General features: G+C 34.3%; 1 protein-coding gene across 1 annotated transcript; it reads right to left on the bottom strand.

Annotated features, from left to right (window-relative positions):
* Positions 1-1,279: 1,279 nt before the first annotated feature.
* Positions 1,280-10,675, bottom strand: LOC123670688. Its single transcript, XM_045604216.1, has 4 exons — positions 10,421-10,675; positions 6,241-6,293; positions 5,846-6,116; positions 1,280-1,438 (listed from the first exon to the last, which is right to left on the bottom strand). The coding sequence occupies exons 2-4, from the start codon at positions 6,275-6,277 to the stop codon at positions 1,366-1,368; spliced, it is 381 nt and encodes a 126-aa protein (XP_045460172.1). The 5' UTR covers positions 6,278-6,293; positions 10,421-10,675; the 3' UTR covers positions 1,280-1,365.
* Between the last annotated feature and the right edge of the window lie 873 nt (positions 10,676-11,548).

Here is an 11,548-nt window from a genome sequence, read left to right as displayed (position 1 = left end):
ACACTACCCTTTCCTCCTTCGGGAATTTATATAATTAAGGTTCTTATCTCTATCGAAAAAGTATCCCAATATTTCTCAGACCACAAAACTGACAGACTTGAAATTTTGAATATTTATAAAGAGCGGCCCGAAACTATGGTGCCAAATTGAAACGGAAGATTCGCCTCAAAAAAGTATTTTTTATTCATAACTTCCAGAGTTTCCAAAATTTTTCAATTGAATTTGCAAGAATGGTTGTGTTCAATAGGTGCTCTATTTCTAGAAAAAAATCACATTTTAAGTTGCCACCACTAGAGTACAAGAAAGGTATCATGTTCCCTTTTCTCCCCAATTGTTTACGTTTATTATAATTTATACTACAATACAGGAAAAAATAATAAAAAAAAATTAGGAAAGCACTGACGCTCGTTCATTTATGTCCCAATACATAAATTGGAGAGCATATAATAATATTCATTATATTGGTTTCTGTACATATTTATAATAATCCCGAAACACGTCAAATTCAAATTTTAAATTGTCATGCTTTTTCGTAAAAATGAAACCCTACCTTCGACCCTCTTCGAAAGAAATGTCCAACCCCCAATTTTTTAAATAGGAAGTATAGGCTTGCGATACATCGTTTGAAAGATTGCGTCATTCTCTATTCAGAAATTTATCATTTCCATGTTTATTGCAAAAATTAAAATAAAAAATTAAATCACGTGATTGACGAGATTAGGTAAAATATCAAAAACTAAAATGTAAAATAAAATGTAGCGAAAAGTTTACAGAATATAATGGGGTATATATTGAAAAAAATGCCTTGGCAACATCCTAACCTCAAATAAAAAAGTTTTCCAACATAATTCAACATCTCAGAAGTTAATCACTTGATTTAATTTTTACAACAATCTTGAGAGCAATAACATTTCTGAATAAAGGGACCTTTCTAATGATGTATCACCAATCCGTACTTCCCATTTGAAAAATTGGGGGTTGTACCTGTCTTTCGAAGGGGGTTGCATTGTTACGAAGAAATATGACAATTACAAATTTAAATTTGGCGTGTTTCTGGAGTTTCCATGAATATGTACAGTAACCAAGATAATTAATTCATTCCATTTGGATTTTCCACACTGTATAATCCTCAAAACCGCAATTGGCGAGTGAATGAACAAGTGCTCCAAAACGCCTGACTGATGTCAGTGTTTTCCTAATTTTTTAATATACAAACTCTACATATTTCTACAATTATAAATAAGAGAGTAAGTAGATTTAAGTACTAAATATAACCAGATAAAATAAAAATAAATCAAAACTTTATTTTTTGTACATTTCTTCAAAATAAAAAATTCTTATCTCCTATACATCTCAGATAGGAAGTCATTCTTCTAGATAGTCATATTCTTCATCTGGTGGTATATCTGTGGCATAAGTCAACTCATTTAAGTAATACCTGAAAAAATCAAATTATTGAAGACAACAGGCCAACATAACAGGCAGAGGAAAGTCCAATGGAGAATACTCATTTGTCTTAATATAAAATCAGCTTCCAATGATTCGAAGTAATTAATATTCAAACAGAATATTATGTTCATACAAAAAATATTTGAGCTTCATGAAATTGGGGTAAGTGCAAGTGAGGTAACTGGCTATAGTTATTACTTAGACAAAACCTCAGTTTTGTTCAAAAGTGTTTTTGTTTAGGTCGATACAGGAAAAACTAAAAACCAACAGACTTAATGAGACCAATTTCATCTCCATTAGAAAACAACACTCTAAAAGTTAAAAAAATGACATCGCTTATCCCAACTGTCACTTTTGGCGAATGAAGGGGATTCTGATGCTTGCATTTCGAATTGGTTGCACTCCAGTAGCGGTAGTTGGTAGTTATACTTGTTAACGAGGCCATCAAGGTGAAAATGAGCTACATCCGAAATCAAGATGTTGGTTTACTTTTGTAAGCACCCATCAACTGCCTACTTAGGAATTCTAACCCCTGAATGGTATCTTGGGTCTTTAATTTTTGCACCTATTGAATTTTATAGGGATGCAACTTCAGATCTTTGTATATGATTCGGTTTAGCGATGATCTATTCACATTCAAATTACTTGACGATTCCAAATGGAGAGGTCGGGGTCATCACTAGCAGACAGATTAACCCGTTCACTCCCGTGTTCAATAGGGATCAATCAATCCGAGTAAGTTGATATTTTAACCAACTTCTCAGCTTGAAAATCAAGTTCGTGAAAAATTTCATACTTGAACTTAACTTGACTTGATTTGAGATATTTATTGCTTAACTTGATATCAAGCTACTTGATATTAAAGAAACGGTTGGAAATAGGGATGCCTAGATGACTGTTCCCATCAATTAACTCATTTTTCATTGAGGTTCAGCGAGATTCTTGAAGAATCTGCAAATATAATAAAATCATTGAGAATTCCTTGGTGACATCAGAGCCGGCGTTAGGGGTGAAACAGTGAAGCGACTGATTCAGGCGCCTCTTTTCGATTAGTGGCAATTTAGCCCAGTTAGGGCCCCTGCAAGGGACATCAACGCCTGCGTGCGGAACATATTTTTTGGCGCCCCTTGAAGGGGGGAGGTAGAGAAAAGCACTGTTGGATAATCGGAATTTTTTTTTTTTGTTTTGTTAAGAATTTAGTGTAGAATGGTTGAAAATCTATCAGCAACCTTCATTGCCTTAAGAACTTTATGATGTTAGTTGTAACATAATACATTTTGAATGTGTTTCAAAACTTAAGCTGTATTCTTCTTTAAATTATTCATAAAGGCATAAACATTTAATAAAGATCCATCCAGAAATTGAATGGATGTTTTTCTAGATTTGGTTGTTGCAAATTTTTTCATATAATCAATCAATCAATTTTATCGAGTATCTCTTGCTCTATATCTAAGATTGCCAATCCAGAAAATCTTTATTATGACATGGTAGACTTCAAATAGTTTTCAATTATTTTTAATTTAGTGAATGATCTCTCACCAGAAGCAACAGATACAGGTAAAGTGAGAAGGATTCTTGAGGCAATACTAAGATTCGGTAGAGAAGAAGTAAGATTATTCTCAAAAATATATTGTAGAATTTCAAGAAGATTTTCGATTCAGATAATGAAAACAATCTTAGGGCTTTTATCTCGTTGAATAAATCATTTTCTTTCACGTCAGCCTCTTTTTTTCCTGGTCAGTTAGCTTTTGTTGAAGAGCATGACAGCATTTTAATAGATATTTATCATTTAATTTGAGAATATCACAAATAAAACAAAAAATGTTATCGTAATCAGATATCATGTCAAACCTACTATTTAAGGAAATTAGTGTTTGATCAATTATTCAATAAGGAATTTATTTTGAAAGCGATTTTTGGATCTTGGAGGTGGCTCATCCGTCTGTTCATAATCGAACAATTTTGGTTTATACTTTCGTCTTACAGTATATAATAGAGAAAAACCTTGATCTATCTCAAAAGCAGCCGCTAGTTTTTCCTCGAGAACATTATCATCCCTATAACTTTTGAAATGATCAACTAAATTCTTCAAATGGTTTTGGCACACTTTAATGTCACTTTGCATCATTTTGCTTACAATATTAATCTGGAATGAAACATCATAAGAAATTTTATAACATTCCAATCTTCTTGTGGATGAAGAGAAATATATATGAAGTTCTTGTACAATATCAAAAGAGTCCACTCTTTCATTTGAAACCTTAGCAGCATCATTTTCAGTTGAATTTAAGCTGTGTGCAGCACATGGCGCAAAAAATGCCCTAAGATTAGCATCGAGTATGCGTTTTTGTAAACCAATATCTGGCTATTTCATAGCGATTGCGACGTTCGGAAACTTGTTTAAATTGCAAGAAAGAAGTTTGGAAAAAAATTGTTAAAAAAATTTGAAAGAATCTTTTTCGAAAACCTTTGGTCCATCGGTTCTTCATGCGGTCTATAAGAGGTTTTGGCGCCCTTTTAGAGTGGCGCCCGCGTGCGGTGCACGCGTTGCACTCGCGTTTGCGGGGGCTCTGAGCCCAGTTTGTGGCCGCCCTTTCGTATTTCTGAAAAAATATAGTCTTGATTCTTAAAAAAACATGAGGTTGGTCCGCTTTGCTGTGTTTATCAACATTCCCTGCAATAAAAATCTTCAAACCGTCTTCACTAAGCCGTCTGTTCAATAAATAACACATGGCAGCCCAACCAATGTAAGCAGCGTTGCCTATTACCTTATTGAATGAGGGATGGAATGTGTTTCACAAAGACGAAAAATAACACTTTGAATTACGTGGAAGTTGCTTACGCATTCAACATTTATGTAAAATTCCTACGATTCTGAATTCGAAACTATAGTTACTGATAAATGCTGAGGCCTAGTTTCACCAAATGCTTTAATCTTGACTTGGCTCTTAAGTGAGGCCTTAGATCACGATTAATGTAATGTAGCGTTTCACCACATTCCAAAGCGCCATTTAATCGACCAATCGCGATTTAGCTCTAATCGGCCATTTTTGGGGGATTACAACCTTTCAAGTTGAGATTAATAATTATTTATCAGTATGGAACTCTTGTCTATGTAATTATTTTTCCGGAAATTTCTAATTTTTGGGTCAATTTTATCAAAATATGACTATATGTATAGGCTCAATATTTCCCATTTAAAATACACGTAAACTTTGTTTTTGTGTTTTATGAAATTTATTGCAAAGAATAATTTATTGATATGTTTGATTGAAATATTATTTAAGAAGCAGTTAAACTTGTTAATAAAAATAAATAAGTTAATGAAATTACTTATATAGTTTTTTTTCCAGAATGTGTGGTTTTGTGAAATGGGATAATTTCTTTTTAACTTCTGCAAGTTTCCGATATTTCGAAGCACATCACTCGACATTTTCGGCAAAAATTAACTTTGTTTTTTGTTTACAAGATGACAAATGTTTTGAAATGTTATGAGTTATGAATGAATGACACCTGACACCTAGCGCCAATGGTGGTCATCACTGCTAATACGATACAGAACACTATTATAACTCTTTGTTCACAACGTTGCCAAATGGTCTGACTATTTAATCGCGATTTGGTTAATCGCGATCATCTTCGGACGGGTTGATGCATGGTGAAACAGAAAACACTGTTAAGCCTGCTTTAGTAACAAGCGGAGTTTAATCAATCTGGGATCAAGTGCTGTTTGGTGAAACTGGGCCTAAATGTTTTCAGCGGAAATATGTTTTTAATCCCATTTAGTTTTCGAAGCCTTGCATGCTTTACCACCCTTTGTATCTTGTGGTGTAATCTTTCATCGATCGTATGTGAGAATCAGATATATTGTTTACGCATTGTTCATCGGCGTCGAAGAAATCCAGGAATTTATTGTAGGTAAAAATGTCCAAAAAAAAAAGAAACCCAATGGAAACGACTATAGAAAGAAACGATTATCTAAATCGCTAGAGAAATCGAAAATGGCGAATTATCATCGAGGCAGGTAATGTTTTTCGTTGGGGGGGGGTGGTGGGGGGTTGTTTATGGATACTTTTCCAGCAGGAGCGCCAAAAAATTCTTTGCTTCAGACTCCAAAATTGCTCGCGCCGGCTCTGCTTCTGAACCAATTTTTGCCAGATTATACATTCTTTTCCTGAATTAGCTGAAAACAGAAGAGCCGTATCGTCAGCATATGACAGCAAATTGCAATTATGCTGGCTTATAAATACCCGGTACCTCAATATTTCACGTTCTGCTACTGCAATTTTGATGAAATTTGGGTTTTCGGGTCGAGAAATTAATTTTAAAAATCTGAAAATAATGTTTTATAGTTTTTTAGCATCCAACACGCCCATTGGTAGAGAATTTTACTTACCACATTGGTGCCTCAGAACAGTTGAAATTGTACTCCCAGTCACAAATTCGATATTCCTGATTAAAACTAGTATCGTTTGCACACATGTGAGGAACTCTTCGACCATCTTCATCGCACATGTGAAAAATACGACAGTTATGTTCTACGTCAGCATAGAACCCTATAGCTCTGCCTTGGCAATCGAATGTGAAGGTTATATTTTCCGTTTCTATATCTCTTTTTTGCCTTGGGATGATCAGGGATGGTTGGATATAGAGTGCTTGCAGTATTTCTACAAGAAAATACAAATTTCTGAACTACAGTATCACAACACAGAAATGCATATGTATGTGAAATTTTTCATTTTCGTTAACGCCCTAGCTTCAATAGAGGGAGCTGACTGAATAATAACTTACCTATGCCAAGAATAAATCCAAGCAAAAAAATGAGCATGCTTCTGCAATAATCCCTGAAATGAAAAATGAATTTATTTCAAAATCAAGAATTCGGAAACAATTACTATAGTAGTATAATATAGAATACCTAAAAGGATTTTGGGGAACGACACAAGCTGAATTCATCCTAGTTAGGAGACCTAGATAATATTGGTCTTTGATTAATTTTTCAAAAATGTGTATTTGTTGATTATAGCCAACTCTTAGGTTTCAATCGCAATTTTTGTTTTGTTTTGTTTTCTATCACGACTTTTCTAGGCCTCTGTGAGGCTTCTTAAGAAGCTTAGACGACCTTGACGAAGTTCGGAGGCTTCTTGGAAAGATAAAAATGTAAAATATACAGAATTTCAAAACTGTTCAATCTGTACTAATATGTAGGTATTCTAAAAGGTGTCTCAAAAGAGTCAAAAGGCACCTTGTCAATCGGTAGCCTGCCTCTTGGGAATTTAATCGCTATGGAACGTTTCTTGAGAACATATTCCACAAAACTGGTAATTCTGCATCTATAGCGCGAAGAAATTTCTTCAATATTCGTGATTTTCGTCGTTTAAATGATGCGCCAAGTATTTCTCTAATTCGGAAATGAATATAAAATTTTGAGGAGACCGGTTCAACACTAGATAAACCGAAACCCCCGGACCCCAAGGTTATTGAGAAAAAAAGAGGATGTGGAACAGGTTAAATGGTCTGTTCGTGATGATCCCGATCCCGTGCTTTGAATATGAATAGATCCTCGCTACACTGCATTTCGCACAAAGATCTTTAACTGACCCCTATAAAATTCAATTGGTGCAGGAATTGAAACCCTAAGATGCCATTCAGAGGCTAAATTCGTGAGCAAGGTAATAGAGTTCTAACAACGAAAATGTTCACCAACATCTTTGTTCGTTATTTGCCAGGTAAACAATCAGAACTGCTGCTACTGAATTATGAACAATCCAAAACATATTAACACAAGTATCATAAACCCCTTCATTCGTCATAGATGGCCGTATGGCTGAAATATCATCCGAAGGAATTATAGGCCTTACTTTTTTGAAGATGAAAGGCGACCACTCACTGTGTGCAGTGCAGTCATAAAATTTGGTACAAAAATCGGTTTCTATACTGCATTGATTCTTCAAGCTCGAAAAGAGGATCCATGAATTTTTAAAACAATCAATCATGGAAGCAAATTTAAAAAATCATTTATCAGAAATTATCCAGTGCCGATGCTAGGGGGTAGGCAGGGTAGGCGGTCGCCTAGGACGGCAAAATTCAAGGGCGGCATTTCAAGCTTGATCAACAAAAATCACATGTGTAGAAATTTAAAGTACCAAATGAGATTTTACTTTACTCAGCAACAATAGGAAGGAATACCGACAAATTTAATTATCATCAAAAACCATCAATAGTGCCACATTATACATTATACACATAAATATCCAGATGTGGAGTGATCCTCGCATAGTGCTGTTTACGAGTTATTGACGCTAACAAAAACACATGCACTCCATCAGGCTTGTCGGGGTTCGCTTTACGTTGCCGAATTTTATTGCCATTTGGGGCTCTGGATTGTTTTCTTTTTAATTCCCTAATAAGAATGTTGATTCCTCAGAATGGAATGCAAAATATAAGAAAACGATTCCATATCATCACTTTAACTGATTCTTCTCAAGAAATATAAAAAAGTCTTTTATTATTTTATTTCATACCACATTCCATTATTTCATAATATCCTTAAAATTTTCATTTGGATTTCGGAATCAATGTCTTCGGGTTCGAAAAAAAAATTCTGTCCTTCCAATCTTGATTAAATTAGTTACGTATGTTCATGGTGGTTTGAAAGAGATTTCACGAATAGCTCTTCCAGAAGAGGTACGAATTCGTTGAACTGTTTCAGCCATTACTAATTGGTAGATAATTATATTAATTAATTAAGACAAAAATTTTAATTACGAGGTCGTTGTTTTTGAGCGATCGTTAACCGAACAGACAGCTCTATCTGGAAACACGATAACTCTCCAACAAAACAACGTAGAATCTTAAAATTTTCAAGTTAATTTAATGGACAAATCTAAGTTTCATGAGTATGGCCATTCTTTTTTTTTCTGATAATTTCAAAACTACGAATTCGATCGAAATAAAATTTAGGGGGGTAATTAACCCCCCCCCCCCCAAGATTTTCAAAATAGGGGTGTCGCTTCTTTCCCCCAGAACTATTTTTTGGTGACCAAGATAATTAGAAAAATATAAAAAGAAACTCTGGTCCAGTACTACACTTTTTGGTTTGTTATAGTTTTGTCTTATCTTCTATCGATTTCGAGAAAAAAATTTCAAATATCTCTCTAGTAATCTTAGGAAAATCCAGTTCATTATGAAGATCCAGCTAGTAAGCTGTGATAAATAAATAAATTACAATCTAATATGAAAAGAATAAAAAATAAATTATAAGTTTTGGAACTTATTTACCCAATCTGTAGCAAAGATTCGATTAACTCATTTAAGCATCACTGAAAAGTATGACTACAAGACCTGTATCTGGAAAACGTTTGCGTTTCGTATTCATGGGACATCTAATCCTCAAAATCATCCAAGTAATTTCTCATTTTTCTTCGTCATTCCAATTTAGGAACATCGAGTATAATAAAGATTCTTAATTATTTTTCTCTAATTCTGTGGTTATTCCGTTCATTCTTCCACATCTTGTAGAAAAAAATCGTGCGAGAATATATCAGAAACGCACAGTTTTCATGGTTATATTTTATTATTCTATGTTGGTACTACGAACTTTCCGCCACGGCTTTATCTGTCAATTCATCAATTTGCCTTGAAGAAATCAGTTCTACCAATCAACATTTTTCAATGCAAAAATCACTAAAATATATTTATGGAAATATTTCATTAATTTCAATGAAAATGCAATTAATTAGAGAAAATAATGTATAATACTCGTACAGAAGGCTCATTTTCTACCACTCGTTCATTCCAAAACTCGCCACTTCGTGGGTCGTTTTTGAATTTTGAACTCGTGGAAGAATATCAATGCCTTCTGCACTTGTATTATAAATAACTATTCTACAAATATAGGTATATACCCAGTTACAGAAAATCAAGAAAAAAATATATATACAAACACATATATTTTTTAGGTGACTGAATAAGAGAATTCGTTCTAGGAGTACTCAAGTAAAATACATGATTGGATCTAAATGCAACCTCGAAACCAGAAAACTCGCAGATGTCCCAAGATCAGGACAATCTATGTTACCATGCAAAAGGTTGTGAAGAAACTTCAGGGATAATAGCTTAATAGTGATTTCAAGCGATACGACCCCGAACCTATTCAACAAAAGGTAAGAACAACCGAATTGGTAATAAAAAAAAATATTTCGAGTAATTTGATATAAACTTCGTTATCAAACTTTTTTCTCTCATTACAGATATGATTGAACGTTGTCGTCAAAATTTTTTTTTTCGATTACCTCTCCAAGAAAAAACACATCTACGCCCTTGGTTTGAGTGATGAAAACAAAAAAAGATGTGATAAAATTTTAAAAGTTGATTTGTATTTGAGAAGATTATTTTCTTCCACAATTCAAAAGGAATTTGCTTTACTTTTTCATTTTGACACTGATTCGGTTTTTGTTCATTCTTCAATAAACCTCCAAGCTTTTTAAGCTGTGAATAATGACCAATTCAAAGTTAAATTTTGACGTTTCAATGTAAACAAGATATTATCTATTAAGAAGCAGTTTTATCAGTATAATCCCGAATGATTGACTAGAATAATGCATTACTATTAGTGTCTTTTAGCGTCGAGATGTCTAGTTTTGCAGAGTATTCAGTATTTCTGCGTTTTGTATACGAAACGAATACGAAATGTATGGACAAGAATTGACATTGATGTTGTAGATCCAGTGTTGGAAGCAGGAAGTTTATTATTGCCCCAAAAATCAAGGATGATGTATGAGTAGGAATAAAAAAGTTAAAACATTTGATCTACCTTTGCTGTTAAAATGTTACCCTATGTGGTTAAAAATATGTTGACAAAATTCTTCAGAGAATTAAAGGGAACTTATATATGTAGAATGAAATGAAAACGGTTGTGATCTCAGACTTACAAAGATCAATCAAAATACAATCTAATCAAGGTACTCACCTGTCTCAAGTATTCATGTCACATACGAAAAAAAAATATCGCCTACTGACCGGAGCTCAGTTTTTATTAAAATAACGTTCATCTAGAACGTCGATGACGTTGCTTCCACCATCAATCCGCGAATACTCACTTTCACCCAAGTTTATTTGTTTTCGGAAGATGGAATTCGTAATTCCCTGTGTCCACCTGACTCTCCCATTTCTTCTCGGTATCGGACACGCTTATGGTTGAACGTAAATTTTATTTCTTCCCACTTTCACTGTCTTCTTTCATCACGTAGCTGTCGATGGAATTATGCCATCTATCAGACGACCGCTGCTGCTTCTTCATTCATCAAGATGCTTCCGAAACTTGATCGAGATAGTTGCTGCATGCGTAATTGGTTTGTAGCCTCGATACGTAATTGAAATCAGGAAACTGGCTAATCAGTATTGCGTTTCAGATGGTCATCATTACAACGACCATTTGTGTTTTTTCATCTTGGTCATGTTTTATTGTGAAGGAACAAATTGCAGTCAGTGCCGGTTTTGCAACATTTCAGGTCAGCCAGGCATTAATAACACAAGGGAACAGCTGTTTTGGTGTCGAGGTTTTTTGAGCTGATTCTATATCAATTTGATGTTCTGAATTCAAATAACGTACCGTAGAGCAGTGTGAGTTTGCCTCGGAGTTTGCACCACTTTTTATAGTTTTCTTGGTGAATGAATCCTGTGCGAAGTATGTTCAATTTGAACACTTTAGTTGTCGACTGATGTGGTTAGAATCAGATGAAAAGGTTCACACTTCTTTTTTTTATTTTTAAAAATTTGGCAAAGTGACCCGCAAATCGGTGCGAGTTTGCCAATAACTTAAAAATGCGTTTTTGGGCAATTTAATGTGCTGGCGGTATATTCTAGTGCACTAATGCCACCGGATTCGCCCATATAGGGTGAATGCACTGGTTCTCGACCAGTTAACAGAAACATCGATTTCGAGCACGATTTTTTCACACATAAACTTATCAAATTTTAATGGTGTTGGTGTTCATCGATTCTTTGGCGAGTTTTAAATGATTTTTTTAATAATTTTGAGCGTTCTTTCCGCATTTAACCTTTGAAATGTGAAAACATATAGAAAATCTCAATAACC

The sequence above is a fragment of the Harmonia axyridis genome, chromosome 1, assembly GCF_914767665.1.
Source record: "Harmonia axyridis chromosome 1, icHarAxyr1.1, whole genome shotgun sequence".
Taxonomy (NCBI): domain Eukaryota; kingdom Metazoa; phylum Arthropoda; class Insecta; order Coleoptera; family Coccinellidae; genus Harmonia; species Harmonia axyridis.
The sequence above is the reverse complement of the archived record's forward strand: the minus strand, read 5'-3'. Positions and strand labels throughout refer to the sequence as shown.